A 17,047-nucleotide genomic window follows, 5' to 3' on the forward strand; every position below is an offset into this window, starting at 1 on the left:
GGATGCATGTGTGTGTGTATATATATATATATATATATATTTTTAATGCTAAGACTAAAGCTAAATATCCTTCCCATTCTGTATATACCTTGACAAAGTGAGTGTCCAGTTTAACTTTTCTTGCCTCCATGTTTTCAATGCACAGGTACATTCTCAGGATGAGGTACAAATGGTGATGAATCATTTCTTCTTTGCACCCCTCTGTCCTGAGTGTCTCTACTCCCTGGGCAGATAATTAGAAATCAGATGTATATGTGAACATTTGAGTTTTCTTCCACTGTGTGTTACTTTGCTTTTTCTATTGTAACTGGGGGAATTAATTTAAGATAATTGGTAGATAAAATGGTCATTCACTTTTTAAAAAAGTGTTTTAGGTAGCATTAAGTGAACAGCATTTATGAACTAGGCTCTTCTGTGGCATTACCAGCAAGTTGTGGACTTCAGCTCTCAGAAATCAGCTTTCCTTGCTGTGATGGTTTGAAACTGTCTTTTTAATTTTTCCTTGCAAAGTTCAAAACAGAGAAAGTGAAAGAATGTAAATAGGTCACTATTGGCTGTAAGAAAGCAAAATAACGATTGTTCTAAACAGTTCCATTGGATAGATAGAAATGTTTAAGAACTATTACCCAAAACAAAGTAGGCATTCGGCACACTCTGCGTTCGGCAGTGGGGGCAGTTGCTGGGCTGTCTGGCTGCTGTTTCTTCTTCTCTTCTGGCTGAAGATAACACACTGACCTTGGCAGCTAAGTTAACAACTTTCTGCTTAACTAACTCTGCTTCTCTGTCCAGGGGGGTCTGGGGGGGAAGCTCCTGGGAGAGGGAGGCCCCTTTGGGAGGGTCCCCTTGGGGGGAAGCAAAGGGAGATCGATTGTGCTTTTTCTGTTGATTGTATATATTTGTGAATGTTGTGAATTTTGTATATTTGTACATATTCATTGCATTTCATTGTAGATTTTAGACTCTGCTTGTAAATACAGCTTTTTCATTTGCTTCCAGACTGGGCTAGCCTGGTTATTGTCGGTGGGGGGGGAATTTCAGCTCACACCGACACACTTTTTATTTTTGGCGCCCAACGTGGGGCTCGATTGCTTGTTTGATTTATTTCTGCTCAGATTAGGAAGCAAAATGAAGCTGTTTTGGATTCTGAGTCATTCTATTTCATCTATTATCAGTGTGATTGTTTACAGATGGGCCATTTCTTGCATGATAGACAAGATTGTGAGATATGTGGCATATAAGTCGTTTCTTTGGGTTAAGAACAAGTTACTGAATGTTGGTGAATTCTGTTATGGTCTTATTGGGCTAAGAAGCTATGATAACTCAACTATGGATCTGCTAGCAGACACATATGAGTTTGTTACTCCTCTTACAACTACAGAGGGTCTTTGGAACCAGTGGTACCTTAGATATCTTGTACTAGCCTTAATCTTAAATTTGTTGCTTCTTGGAATAATCATATGGCTACTGATAGCACTGTATCAAGAAAGACATAAGGCTACTTGCTCTTCCAACTCTGCTGTGAATGTGAAAACCAAGCCAGTAAATTTGGTGGCCACTGTAACCAGAAAGCGCAAAGGAGCTGCAGGAGGAGATGCAGATGCTGCAGGAGATGGTGCAGATGGAGATGAGGGTCCTTCTACTCAGGGTCCCTCTCTTAAGAAAGATCCTTCTGATGAGGAAGAGAGGGTTAGCCTTAAAACTCTGGTAGACCTCTTGAGACCCCACATGGATGATGGAGATGTAGGTCAGGATGTAGACCCTAGTAGATTAGCAACTGCTGGTAGTGCCTCTGAACTCAAAGAAATTCAACGGAGGATTAAAATAGGATTATGGGGACAGCGACCTCAGGATGATGATGATGATGATGATGATGAGGATGACATACAGTCAGCTAATGCACCCAGACAGGAAATTAGACATGTGAGGAAGGATTACATCAGAGGAGATAATGAGCCAGTCCTGTCTTGGCTAGCCAGATGTTTTGATATGGGAGCCCCAGCATTGGTGGTAGGCGACAAGTCGGCCTCTCAGTTGGGGATGCTCTCAAAGGATACAGGCATAGACAGGCATCTAGGCAAGTGCATTGGTAAAGTTTCTCTGTGGGCACGCCTCCTACTGGCAGTCTCGCTGAGGTACCCCAGCAGAGATGATTTACCATGGAACCCTAAGCCTTGGACCACAATAGCTGAGGGAATCAAGCGTCTGAGAGAATTTGCTGTGAGAGAAGTAATGTATGGAGATCATAAGACCCTGAATCCTGATGAAATTCCTGTTGGAACAGGCCTTGCCAAAAAGCTCATTAAGCTTGCTCCTCCTAATTATGCTACTATTCTGGCAAGCAGGATTGTGGCAAGAAATTATGGTGGAGCACCTCCTACTGTTGGCCATTTCACTGACCAAATGAGGCAGTTGGAGGATAGTCTTGCACGTACTTCTTTGGTTTCAGCCATTGAAACTTTGTCTGGAAAGATGGAGAATTGCATGAAAGAGCTGAAGGAGGAACTTAAAACCTCCATATCCAACTTGATGAAGGGGGATGATTCTAATTCCTCTTCCTCCAGATGGATACAAGTTTCAGCTGTTAGGAACAGACGTGCTCCAAGGAGGCCATTCCAAAATAGGTCAAACCAAAACAGACAGCAGAGGCAATCACGTGGTAGTATCTGGATAACTCTACGTGATCAGTTTGGTGAGAACATGAACAGATGGGATGGTCAACCAACTTCTGATCTTTTCAAGAGGTTACGGGAGCTGCAGAGGGGCAGATCCCGAGGTAGCAATACCAGGAGGGTAGCTGTCGCTTCCTCAGTTTCCCAGAACAACTCTGATAGCTCCAACAGTGATCCTAATTCTGGTGCTGGACATTGTGCCGGCTGTACATGTGGAGGTAATCCCCACCATTAGGGGTGCCCTGCCTTCCGCCAGGGGGAGGTAAGGGATAATGGAGATAACAGAATCTATTGGGATGTGTACATCCAGTGGCCTGGCACTTCAAAATTTCAGAAGTACAGGGCCTTGGTTGACACAGGAGCTCAGTGCACCATAATACCATCAAATTATCAAGGGGGAGAATCTATAACTATTCAGGGAGTCACTGGTGGATCTCAAGAGTTGTTTAAGATAGAGGTTGATATAAGTTTAACTGGGAAGCAGTGGAAGAAACATACTATTGTAACAGGTCCTAATGCACCTTGTATTTTGGGAATTGACTTTCTGAGAGAAGGGCGTTTTAAAGACCCTAAGGGTTACAAATGGGCTTTTGGAATAGCAACTGTAGAAATTGATGGAGGAAAATTGAAGTTGTCCATTAGACCTGAGCTTTCAGATGAATCTGCAGTTGTGGGACAACATGAGATAGAGGATGTAAAGCTGCCGGTTGCTTCTCAAACTGTGCATCACAGACAATACAGAACCAACCGTGACTCTTTGGTGCCCATTCAAAACTTGATTCGTCAATTGGAGAGTCAGAAGGTCATCAGCAAAACTCATTCACCTTTCAACAGTCCAGTCTGGCCTGTGAGAAAGCAGAATGGAGAGTGGCGTCTGACAGTTGATTTCCGTGCCTTGAATGAAGTAACTCCACCCATGAGTGCAGCTGTACCAGACATGATGGAACTCCAATATGAGCTGGAATCCAAGCAGGCCAAATGGTATGCTACCATAGACATTGCTAATGCTTTCTTCTCTATTCCCATAGCAGAGGAATGCAGGCCTCAGTTTGCTTTCACCTGGAGAGGCATTCAGTACACATTCAATCGTTTGCCCCAGGGGTGGATTCACAGTTCAACCATCTGCCATGCAGTGATCCATGATGCTTTGGAGAAAGGTGGAGCTCCAGAACACATTCAGTTCATCGATGACATCATCGTCTGGGGTGAGACTGCTGAAGAAGTCTTCGAGAAAGGTAACAAAATCCTTGACATTCTCTTGCAAGCTGGTTTTGCTATCAAGCGAGACAAGGTGAAAGGACCTGCCAGAGAAATCCAGTTTCTGGGAGTGCGGTGGCAAGACGGTCGCCGTCACATCCCAATGGATGTGATAAACAGAGTCTCCACCATGGCAAATCCCATCAACAAGAAAGAAACTCTGCGTTTCCTAGGCATAGTGGGATTTTGGAGACTGCACATTCCTGGATACAGTCAGATTGTGAAACCTCTATATGATGTGACTCGAAAGAGAAACAGTTTCCAATGGGGTCCTGAGCAACAAGCAGCCTTTGACCAGATCAAGCGAGAGGTAGTCCAAGCCATGGGTCTGGGACCTGTCCGAACTGGTCCAGACATTAAGAACATTCTGTACACGGCCGCGAGTGACAATGGTCCAACCTGGTGCTTATGGCAAAGAGCTCCAGGGGAGACACGAGGACGTCCTCTTGGTTTCTGGGGTCGTGGCTACAGAGGCTCAGAGGCAAACTACACTCCAACAGAGAAAGAGATTTTAGCTGCTTATGAAGGAGTGAAAGCTGCTTCTGAAGTGATCGGAACTGAGTCACAACTTCTTCTAGCTCCTAGATTGCCAGTTCTGAATTGGATGTTCAAAGGCAAAGGTTCTTCAACACATCATGCAACAGATGCTACCTGGTCTAAGTGGATGGCTCTGATAACACAGAGAGCTCGAATGGGAAATCTCGAAAGGCCTGGTTTGGTGGAGGTGATCACAAACTGGCCAGAAGGCTCAAGCTGTGCTAAACCTCCAGAGGAGAGAGTAGCTCGTGCTGAGGAAGCTCCTCCTTACAGTGATCTGTCTGATGATGAAAAGAGATATGCTTTGTTCACAGACGGTTCCTGTCGCCTGGTTGGAAACAAGCGGAGATGGAAATCTGCAGTGTGGAGTCCAACGCGCAGAGTTGCAGAAGCGAGAGATGGAGAAGGAGAATCCAGTCAATTTGCAGAGGTAAAAGCTGTCCAGCTAGCTCTTAACGTAGCTGAACGTGAGAGATGGCCAAAGCTTTATCTCTACACCGACTCGTGGATGGTAGCCAATGCCTTGTGGGGTTGGCTGAAAGACTGGAAGAAGAATGGCTGGCAGAGGAAAGGAAAGCCAATCTGGGCTGCAGATCTGTGGCAAGACATTGCTGCTCGCATTGAGAGAATCCCAGTGAAAGTGAGACACATCGATGCTCACATTCCTAAGAGCAAAGCTACTGAGGAACAACAACACAACCATCAGGCAGATCTAGCTGCAAGAGTTTCCCAGGTGGACACAAACTCTGGTCCTGATCCTGATCTTGACTGGAAACACCGAGGTGAGCTGTTCTTAGCCCGGTGGGCCCATGACTCGTCAGGACATCAAGGCAGAGATGCAACCTACCGATGGGCTCGTGACAGATCCATTGACATTTCCATGGATGCTATCACACAAGTCATCCATGACTGTGACATTTGTGCTGCTATTAAGCAGGCAAAGCGGATCAAGCCCTTGTGGTACGGTGACCGATGGTCCAAGTACAAGTATGGTGAAGCCTGGCAGATTGACTACATCACTCTACCTCGTTCTCCATCTGGTAAGCAGTATGTGCTGACTATGGTAGAGGCAAGCACTGGATGGCTGGAAACTTATCCAGTTCCTCATGCAACTGCACGTAACACCATTCTTGGCCTGGAGAGACAAATCCTGTGGAGACACGGAACTCCAGAGAGGATTGAGTCAGACAACGGAACTCATTTCAAGAACAATCTTGTAAAAAACTGGGCCAAAGAGCACGGCATCGAGTGGATATTCCACATTCCCTACTATGCACCAGCTGCAGGGAAGATCGAACGCTACAACGGTTTGCTGAAAACCACTCTCAAAGCCATGGGGGGTGGATCTTTGAAAAACTGGGAGAAACATTTAGCACAAGCAACCTGGTTGGTGAATAGTAGAGGTTCAGTGAATCGAGCTGGACCTGCCCAATCAGATTTGTTGCGAAAGGAAGAAGGTGATAGAGTTCCTGTTATCAGAGAAAAGAATCTGTTAGGCAAAACGGTTTGGGTATTTTCTCCTTCAGGAGAGGCCAAACCTGTCCGAGGGGTGGTTTCTGCTGAAGGTCCTGGTCACACCTATTGGGTGATGCAAGAAAATGGTGAAATTCAGTGTATTCCACAAAGAAATCTAACTTTGGCTGAGAGAGGTTAAATTCAGAGTGTTGCGCAGATACAGCATCGCGCCCAAGAGGAGAGTTCATGAGATCTACAGTGCACGAACCCTGAGAGCCCTGAGTCACCTGAGAGTCCCTGTTCCTTCCTTCGCTCCATCTGCGAGGAAACAAGCTGTTTGCTGTTTTTCCTGTGATTTGACTCTTTTGAATCATCTACATCTGAGATAGCCGGAATGGACTATGGTCTTTATTCACCTATTGTTGTAGATATTATTTTAGATTAGATAAATGATAGTAGCAGCCAATGGAATTGTTTAGAAGGGGTGGACTGTGATGGTTTGAAACTGTCTTTTTAATTTTTCCTTGCAAAGTTCAAAACAGAGAAAGTGAAAGAATGTAAATAAGTCACTATTGGGTGTAAGAAAGCAAAATAACGATTGTTCTAAACACTTCCATTGGATAGATAGAAATGTTTAAGAACTATTACCCAAAACAAAGTAGGCACTCTGCACATTCTGCGTTCGGCAGTGGGGGCAGTTGCTGGGCTGTCTGGCTGCTGTTTCTTCTTCTCTTCTGGCTGAAGATAACACACTGACCTTGGCAGCTAAGTTAACAACTTTCTGCTTAACTAACTCTGCTTCTCTGTCCAGGGGGGTCTGGGGGGGAAGCTCCTGGGAGAGGGAGGCCCCTTTGGGAGGGTCCCCTTGGGGGGAAGCAAAGGGAGATCGATTGTGCTTTTTCTGTTGATTGTATATATTTGTGAATGTTGTGAATTTTGTATATTTGTACATATTCATTGCATTTCATTGTAGATTTTAGACTCTGCTTGTAAATACAGCTTTTTCATTTGCTTCCAGACTGGGCTAGCCTGGTTATTGTCGGTGGGGGGGGAATTTCAGCTCACACCGACACACTTGCTTAGAATTTCTTAATGGCATTAGTATGAAAAGTGTTTAAAGCTAAAGCCTTTGAAACAAACGTCAGTGCATTATGCATTCTAAGTAGTATACCAACAATATTGTGTATTTCAGCTATTGCTAAGACTTTATTAGGTAAATATTGTATTGTTTCACTAGCTATCAGGCTAATAAATAGTATCTGTAAATCGTTTCTGGATTGAAGAATTTGCCCTTAGTTTGCAGTAACACAAGAAGTTCAATCAGCGGTCACATAAAAAGTCTTTGTGAACTCTGAATGCTATTTGTTTACAGTCAAGATGGTTTATTAAACTAGGATAGCCCATAAAGAAATAGTGAGTGTAACAGGTATTTAATGTGGCTTTTCTTTGTTTTTTATTCTAAATTTTTACTCTATCTTTGGTTTCATTTGGCTATAAACTGTTTTGTTGCAGGAACTGTGGAAATGAAGAACGTGGTAGATAAGATTTCAGAGGACAGTGCTGCTAAACTGCAAGAGAAAGCCGAACCAGGGCTTACCATAAAACAGAAAGGTAGGGAGAATAAAAAATTGCCTGCTTTGAAATGTCGTTCTTGAGTGCTTTGGGGCTGAACTTGAGTCTGTGCAGCTAACTGATTTAAAGAGGAGGATTTACACCTGATCTAACTGCTGCCCCGAGTTTTAATCACATCTTGTGGTTGAGGTGAAAAATGTGTGCTGCCTGATAAAACAGTTACCTGCATTTGCTCTTTCCTTACTCTTATGCAAGTTTTCAAAGAGACCAGTGCTTACAGTGTCCTAAGGAAAATGCAGGGCTGCTGCACCTGAATCCCTTGGTGACTTGTTCTATGTAAGAACTGAATCACTGCACCTTGACTTTTTATACAAATATTAGGGAGTCTCACTTAATGCTTGCATTTTTAAGGATTTTAGAGGAAAATTCCACTTCTGCATTCTTAGTTCTCCATTAAAAAAAAAAAAGAAAAGAACAGTTGTATGTAGCTCCCAAGACATACGTTGTTAATGAGGTATTTGTATCCAGCTACAGTGTACATGGAGCCATAGAAGCAAAATGTAGGAGGAAGAACTGAGAGTCAAGTAAAAGCTGTGTTTGTTTTCTCCAGATATCCAGATGCTTGACCTAGTTGGGAGAGTTGATACCCTCTATGTGGGAGGTCAAAGGCTGTTTCCCAGTCCACCTGTGTCCTTCAGGGCCTCGTAGCTGTGTCAGTCTGATGAAATGTAGACAGCTGGCCAAGGCATTTGTGTGACCTTACACAACTGGGAAAACTTCCATGCTTTTAATCTTTTGGAGCTGTCTTCTCCATTGGAATGTGTCTGTTATGGAATATAATTTTCTATTTCTCTATTAATAATTTGGATGCATGTAACAGCAGTATCCCCAGGTTTGTTATGGATTTGGACTGGATTCTCAGGTAGTATAGGAACCAGATATTGTATTGACAGTTCTTATTTTGAGCTGTATTCAATAAGATGGTGTGATGTAGCAGCATATTAGTGAGCCCTATTTCTCTGTAAGTTCTTATAGAGATGAAAATATCATTCACACATTTAATGACTTTCACAGCTGGAATGTGAAATCCATTATGACAGTAAGACAGTCATTGCAGATAGCTAAGCTGGATGATATTTGGAGTCCCTTCTTGGTGTCTTCTTGTGTCTTTAACTGAAATGAGTTTCCAAAGGAAGAATAATTTCTAGGATTTTGTAAACATTGTTTACTGTCTGAAATAAACTCTTTTTCCTGAATCTTTTGGAGTATTATTTCTGTATTCTGCTTCAGCCTTAGTCTGTTTCTGACCATCAAAGCTCTGAACCTTTCCATTGAGTTTTGTATCCTTTCTTTCTTTATAAATAAGGATTTGTCAGCATATCAGTTATTCTCCCTTGGTGTTCTCCATTAGGAATGCTCAGTGGCTAGTTCATGGTAGCATTGTAAATAAGAAGTACACATATAAAGCTTTTTGGCAAAAGGGTGTTTTGGCCTGCCTCAGCTATTTGCTTGTACACTACTGAAGTTACTTAGGTTCCACTTCCTTTAGAGGTGCACATAAATGCATGCACTGTGGCAAGAAGGCAGGAACAGTTTGGTTTCACGGTCACACTATAAAGGTCTAGGTCTGCATGAAGCTTTTTCAGAGGCCGATGGTTACGTAAAGATTTTCTGAACCTTGTTAAATTCTAAAATAAGGGTTTTTTTGAGAAGTTTCACTAGTGTGGTTTTATCTTCTCACAGCTGTGGTGAATACATTGAAGTACATGTCTCTAGGAGGAGTAAAGTTGGGCTTTTAAAGTTTATCTCGGACCTTAAGGTGTTGTCACTCGTTCAGCTGAGCCATCACAGCCACTGATCATCTATCCTCAGAGAAGAGCTATTATATGTAAAATACAAAATATTCCACCTAACTCCAGTGGAATTAAATGGAAGCTGGCTGTTGAAACTGCTTGAAAATCACAGTGTGGAAGGGAAATTTTGCCATACCTATTGCATCCATTCATCAGAGATGTTAAATTAGGTGACAAGAGAAGCACATGAAACTTGTGGTATATCCAGCAACACAGTACAACTTTCTGACTTGATCTTGACTTGGTCTTGTGGGCCCTTGTCAACCTCATGAGGTTCAGCAAGGCCAAGTGCAAGGCCCTGCACCTGGGTCAGAGAAACCCCTGATACAGGTTGGGGGATGAAGAGATTGAGAGCAGCCCTGTGGAGAAGGAGATTGAGTCAGCCCTATGGAAGGGATAACTATAATGGGATTACAGAAGACGACCTCATCCTAAAATCCTTGGTGTAGGTCAAGGGTTCAATCAAGATGGACATCATCCAGGCCAACCCCCATCTCAAATCTGGGTCAGAATAGTGGTAAGAATACCAGGAGAGGAAAATAAGAATATAAACAAAAGAAAGGCTTCCAAAAAACCCTAGTATATAGAATATGGGGTTGGCTTAATACTGTTTTTCCTCTTAAGATTTTGTATAACAAGCAATTTGAAATACTGCAAATGTTACCATGCAGCTATGGAGGAATTAAGTGAGATGATGTCATTTTCAGAGATGAATTTCACTATATTGAGAAACAAATAAAAAATGAAGGCATTTAAAACGGGGTTTTTTTTGTGTCCCTTTTGAGTTGTGAATGCTCCAAGATGTTTAAAACCCAGAAGTTCACAAGATACTTAACTTTTGTAGTAGTCTATAGAATTTTACTTTTTATTTTGTCACATGGTGTATTTCATGAACACACATTCAAGTATAGTGCTGATAATAGTTTGTATGATTCTGTGATAAGATTCTAAATACTGTTGTGAGAAAAGTTCAATTCACCTTACCAGCTAAGCCAAAATTGTGTGTTTGTTTTGATTAATAGAAGGAGAAGCCGAGAACATGGCTGCTGAAAAACCTCCAGTGTCTGAAAATGGTGACATACCCAATGATCTTCCACCTCAGCCCATCCAAAGGTTGGTTCCTGATCTTTTATTCTGCCTGAATCAAGTTTTATCATGTCTGAATCAAATATCCTTTATTCTTTTTGAATCAAATTATGGTGTATCTGGGATAATAACAAGTCAGTCCATTTTAAAAGAGCAAGGAAACTTGGAGCAGTATGTTTCTGCTCCACGTATGGTTTCCTTTCCTTCACTTTCATTTCCTTCTATAAAGGAGACCTGAACATTGTGAAGTGTTTCAGACTTATTTTCTTAATCCATAAAGTGCTTCAATGTAATGTTATTAGAGTAGGATGGGTGTGTGGAGATTCTAATGAGAACAACATTGCATTATGTAGGTGCATTTCATAAGTACAGTGTTATGGGTAAGATAAACTTGCCTTTTCAATCTCAATTTACTTTTACTTTGTCCAGCAAAGGCTTGTGTAATTGTATTACTTGTGAAATTATTTTTTTTCCATTTACATTGCAGTGTGTGGTGGTAAATTTGTTGTTAATGGTAAATACTTGTGCTGTACACAGGTTGTTTAGTGAGACAAATCAAGAGGTGATTTTACATGGAATCACAGGTTGTTTGGTTTTGGTTTTTTTTGTTGTTTAGGACACTAGGACACTTCCTTGATGTTCCTAGGCTCAGCAAGTATTGCCGTTCTAGGGGGTATATTGGGGATGTTTTCAGTGCTGTCATGCATCAGCTAACTTACTTGATTCACTCTGTTCCTTTGGAGGGCATGTGAGGCTTCTCTACAGTAAAAATGAAAAAACCCTCTTTCTTTCTCATTGCAGACGTACTCCCCGTCCTAGCAGCGCAAGACCAGCCCCACCCCGAATAAAACGGCAGGAAAGCACAGAGCTCTTCCTTCCAGAAAGGTAAGCAAAGTGGGAGGTGCAGAGCAGGCTTTTCTAGCTCTTGTACCACACTAGTCTGAGACCTTTGGTGCCTCACCTCACCTGCTTCTGAATAACTTTAGGGTGATCACCTCACTGCTCATTGTTGGAATAATTCAAATGCAGCACTTTATCTAAAAGTTAGGGTTGGCAGTCACATCTGGGAGGTCAAGAATAACATTTAATTTTTTTGCCTTTGGAAACTCTGAAGATGATAGCTCTAGAGTGTTAATCCCAAGTGCTACTAGAAGAGATCTTTAGAACATTGTGTTCAGAAAAGGCTTTAACAGCCATTCAGATCTATGAACAAAATGGCTGGCTCAATCTCTGCTAAGTGCCAGTCACTGAGGTTGTGTGTTTAGAAGGCAAAGGTACGTCCTTTCGAGAGTTTTGTTTGGTTAGTTAGGGGATATGTTTTGTTTGTTTTATTTTATTTGGGTTTGTTGTTGTTGTTGTTTTGATCCCTTATCAAACATCTAGAAAGGGTCTAGCAGTGATCACAAACCAAAACCAAAAGGTCAAACCCTTGATTTCAGTGGCTTCCACTGGAGAGCTCTTGCTTTTCCAGGCTTTGAATTTGATATGCTTGTAGTTGGTGCTGGAAGGGTATTGATGTCTCTTCTATTCTGGATAGATCTGAACATTTTTGAACATATTTTAATGGGTTTTCATTTTTCATTGTCTCTTACAGGAGCGGTAGTGGTAAAACAGTCTCAAATGTGATTGTAGACCAGCAGATTTCTGATGACGATGATGACCAGTTTGTGGTGGAGGCAGCATTGCCGCTGTCAGAAATACCAAATATGGAGATGGTCTGTTCATGTTGCAAATTATAGAACCTTTTCCCATCCTTTGTTTGTAGCTTACTTGTTTGTAGCTTCTAGGAGATTTTTTTTATAGTTGTCTGTTATAGCACTGTCAACTTTATGCAACTAAAGCTTTCTTCCTGCATGTGTAGGAGCCAGAAGTGGAGCTGACTGAAGACCAGAAGCATGGTATGTTTGCTGTTACATATATTTTTATATATATGCACAGAATAAAACCATGAGTTTAAACCAAATGCTGAACACTTAAAATGCTGAATAAAGCAGCAAAATATTTCCTGAGGGTGTGAACTTGCAACTTTTGCAAGAAACCCAAAAGTAAGTTCTAAAATGTAGTCTTGTTTACCTGTGCAGCTGGATTTATAACTGATGTTAAGTACAGATTTTCTTAGGTCTTTAATGTCAGCAGGCTTTAAAATTCTGCATAAAACTCATAAATTAATGTTTCTTACAGTGTCAGATACAGCTTGTCAGCTGTGAGATAAGAGATGGGATTGGCTGTTCAAGGCAAGACACAGAAAAGCTTTTACAAAAATGGGTGGACTGGTTCTTAACTACGTTTATGCTTACCTGTGACCTCACATCTCTGATTCAGGGGCTGCCATTATGGTTACTCTGGATGTGATTTAGGCAGATGTACTTATATCCATGCACAAATCCTCACAAAGGAACATCAAGATATATACCTGCCATACAGTTCTTGAATTCTTCCAAAAAGAGGGGTGTAAAGGAAAAGCTTTTGTATACATGCAGCTCAAGGACCTGCTTTTGTACTGAGCTGTTCAGTAAATAATACTGATTATACATTTTGATTTAGAGGAGAAAGTAGATCAAATAACAAATACCTTGTATGTTAGTAATTAAAATATTGGAATATTTTAGAATATAAATACTAGAAGAGTAAATTTTTCTTCCAGGGGAGGTGGTGGATTGTCCTACACTGGTCAGTTTTAAGACTCAGCTTGATATAGTGCTCGACCATCTCATTTAATCTACACTGTCACCTAGAAAGGTTGGACCAGATGATCCTTGGGGTCCTTTCCAACCTGGCATTCTATGGTTCTATTGTAGAATAGAAAATTCTATTAAAAAATTAGAATTCTGCTCATGTTGCACTAAAAATTGTTTGCATTAAAAAGAGTTAAGCAGTTGGTTTTGATTATATTGTCTGAATGTGTGAAACAATATTGTAGTGCCAGCCACTGCTGAGAAATACATTGATTCTTCAACAGGTGGGCTTGTAAAAAGAATCCTAGAAACAAAGAAAGATTATGAGGCGTCACAGAAATCATCAAAGACGACAGACAGGGTAAGATGGTAATGACCTTCAAAGAACCATGAATATTAAATACTATAATCATGACCTTTTTCTCTGTCTTAAATAATTCAAGCTTTCCTCCTTGAAGAGTTATGCTGCTTTTTTTTCTCTGTGAGATACTGTTCCCTTCTCTGTGTAGTGCTGTCTTTCTCGCCTTTCGTTTTTGTGATTTAGGATGATTTTTTTTTTTTTCAGTATTTCAGTACAATTTTTTAGGGAGCCTTCTTTAGCCTATTTTTTTGTTCTCCAGGAAAAAAGTCTGCTGTTAATAGCCTTGCCCTAAATGGAGCAGGCCACACTATACCTTTGTACAGCTGTACCATTATTGTTTCAATATTACTTGTCCTCTGGTCATTTGAAGGACAGTATTCTCCTGCCCAGCAATCATCACTGTTTTAACATCAATGGGATCTCTGTTGCAGTTCACCATAGAAAGTATCTTCATTTCATCAAATGTTTCCCTACTAACATTCTAGCATATCCCAGTGTTCCAGTCTGGATCTATGAAGTGATTTGATTTGGAAAGTAGGTTTTGGTTTTGCTGTGGTTTTGGTTGGTTGTTTTTAGGAATTCTTTTGTTTGTTTTATTTGATTTGGGGTTTGTTGTTGTTGTTGTTTTGATCACTTATAAAAGATCTAGAAAGGGTCTAGCAGAGTTCACAAACCAAAACCAAAAGGTTTCAGTGCCTTCCTGTTACAGCTGGAGAGCTCTTGCTTTTTCAGCCTTGCAAAGCTCGTGTTTACAAGAAGCTACAAAGGGTAGAACGTTTAGATGGACTTTTCTGATCCAGTGGCCCTTTGGAAATTTCTAAATGACTAAGCTAGTTTGAGGTGCTGGTGAGGAGGCACTGAGGAATGCATTGCAGAGTGCTGGTATAGAAATACTGACAGGTATGTAATGTTTTGGAAAAGCAAATGCTTTTCATGAACTCTTATGTCTATTAACAGCACTGCTAACACTGATCAGTGCTTCAAAAGGTGCAACAAAAGACAAGTAAGGACTAAATGAATGTTTTAGAGACTGAAAATGAATGCTTCTTAAAGTAGGAAAACCCCTTCAGTTTCCTGCTCATTTTCCATTATGAATAGTTAAAGCTTTATCCAATTTGCTGAATTACATACCATTTATTGAACATGCAGCTTGGGTGTGCAGCATCATTGAAACACTGTTGGTTATCTCCAGTGAATGTATCCAATGTGAAAATTTTCCTGCTTGAATAATGTAGAACTGTTTGGAGAAAAGAAGGAGTAAAAGTTGCTGCTGCTCTGTTTATTCAGTAACTAGCTCTAAAGATTGCTCCTGGGGTGTATGATGAGCTGGCACTTGTGAGAACAAGCAGCAGAGCTGTTCCTGGTTCTATTGCTAGATGGTGCTGTGACATCGTCAGTCTTGAGACTAAGTTTTAGTAGTAATTCATGGAATAAAGTCTGCCTCCAGTGCATAATTGTGCTGTAAGCTGTACTCTTAGGTCTTGTGTCCTGTCAGCTTCAGCACTGAACATAGAAAAGGACAATGGGAAAGGGCTTACAAAACTGCATAGATTTCATGCTCAGGAAGCTTCCTCCGGTGTTTGTGTTAAATTTTCTGGGTATTGGTTGGTTGGTTTGGGCTTTTTTGTTTTGTTGGGGGGGTTGTTGTACGTGTGATTTGGGGTTTTTTTGGTGTGTTGTTTTTTTTTTTTTTAAACACTAATTAAATAAATTTGCTTTTAACCCCTGTAGAGTTTTTTTTAAATGCACATGAACAGCTGTGGGCCTTCCACAATAACCATTTAGTCCTGTTGCCCATTTTCAGTCTCTAAAACATTCATTCAGTCCTTGTTTGTTTTTGTTGCACCTTTTGAAGCACTGATCTGTGTTAGTAGTGATGATAATAGACAACTAGTTCTGGAAAAAAACGTGCTGACTTTCTAGTCCACCATGTGAAAACTTGCATACAATGCTAAGCTCCTGGAATATCATCTGATCTCATATCCAATCTTTGCTGCTACTGCTTTTTAAATTATTTGTTGAAGTGATGATCCAGAGAAGAGAAACACGGTAGAAAAGGTGATTAAAAATGCTTGGAGTTAGTAATGAGGACTTGATAGATGTAGTTCAGGAAACATGAGCTAGAGACTTTACTGAATCCTGGGAGTTTATTTTAGAGGATAGAGACACTGTGATGCACAAGACAGTAAAAGTGAAAAACATTTTCAACATGGCGTTGCCTCTGGGAGTACTTCAGGGAGCAGATATGCAGAGGATAGCAGGTCAGTGTCTGGCGTGCTCAGGGTGTCTAGCATTGTGAGCACATCTCATCTCTGAGGGATGTTCCTAATGTCATGAGGAAGGCAGTGGCAAGATGTATTCTTGTGAGACTGCAAACCAGCAGTTTTGGAAGGAATAGTTACTGGTCTGTGGAATCTCTTTGGAGAGAGGCAGCAAAAGTAATTAAGGAAGAGTTTCAAGTAGTTTATTTCTGCCAAGTGGTCTAGGCAGGCAAGTGGAACTGTGTCCTGTTGTGTTGATGGGACTGTGAGAATGGGTCAATGAATCCTGGCCAGCGTGCTGTGTTCAAATGGTCGTCAGTTTTGTGCCAGGTCTAGCTCTGCAGTCTGCTGGGAAGCAGTATCAGTCTGGGATTTCACCATTTTTCCCCAGACTGTCAACTCTTTATTTAATTTGTTTTCCATCAAACTCTCCAGAAGAAATATCTTCTACATCAGCAACTGTATTCCAAAACATGTTATGCATTGGAGAGTAAAATGTAATCGTACTTCTGTATTGTGGTGTAAGGTAACTGAAAGTCCAGCGAACGTTTGAGAATGCTTGCTGTGGGAAATTACATCTCATGTAATTAAGGTTATCCTTGTGTCTGTCAGTAAGAATGTTCATCTGCCCTCGTTTTGTGGAACTATTCATTGTATACCAAAAGAAGAAATATTTTCCCAGTTCTATTCAGTAGTCTTTAAAGCCTTGTTCTTCTGCCAGTTGGGAAAATGAAGGGAGGAAAATATATGTTTGTAGTCTGAATGCTGGGACTTTTGGCTAATACTTTATTATAAAATCCAATATTCATTAAAAAAAAACAATAGATCTACCTGATTTATTGTGGATTAATCAACTAGAAGTGAGATGAAGTTGGTGAATTAATATTTAATCCAAATGTATCAGTGACGAACTCTTGGGGATGTTTCACACCTTCGCGTTTAACTGCTGATTGCTAAGGAGCTTTAATTTGTATTTAAAGCATTCCTCTGAAACCTTTTAAGTGCTGCATTTTCCAAACATGCATTTGCTTTTTAAGAAGTTTGAATAATAAAAAAGGAAGAGAAAAGAAGACTTTCATCATCTAGCTTTTGCATGTGCAGAAACTTAAAATAATATACACGACTTTCAGGTCAAACAAAGAGGTCATTCTGGAAATACACAAGACTCTCGCTGCCTTGATTAGCTGTGTTCAGCCTAACGAATTCCTAAAAAGACTTCCTAAAAGTATTTGTTTAGAATCTAATCCTCTAATGTTAAACAGAGAAAGAGACAGATGTTACATTTTGTATTCCACTTCATTTATTTGATGTGTGGAAAATG

General features: G+C 40.8%; 1 protein-coding gene across 1 annotated transcript in view; it reads left to right on the plus strand.

The window, feature by feature from the left end:
* Positions 1–17,047, plus strand: part of TRAF3IP1 (TRAF3 interacting protein 1) — a 48,286-nt gene that overhangs the window by 20,681 nt on the left and 10,558 nt on the right. The window contains exons 8-13 of the mRNA XM_054381121.1: positions 7,431–7,529; positions 10,366–10,456; positions 11,231–11,314; positions 12,024–12,144; positions 12,291–12,327; positions 13,389–13,465. Coding sequence (XP_054237096.1) covers positions 7,431–7,529; positions 10,366–10,456; positions 11,231–11,314; positions 12,024–12,144; positions 12,291–12,327; positions 13,389–13,465 — 509 coding nt within the window. The remainder of the gene's footprint in view (positions 1–7,430; positions 7,530–10,365; positions 10,457–11,230; positions 11,315–12,023; positions 12,145–12,290; positions 12,328–13,388; positions 13,466–17,047) is intronic.

This window comes from Indicator indicator, chromosome 5, assembly GCF_027791375.1.
Source record: "Indicator indicator isolate 239-I01 chromosome 5, UM_Iind_1.1, whole genome shotgun sequence".
Classification (NCBI taxonomy): domain Eukaryota; kingdom Metazoa; phylum Chordata; class Aves; order Piciformes; family Indicatoridae; genus Indicator; species Indicator indicator.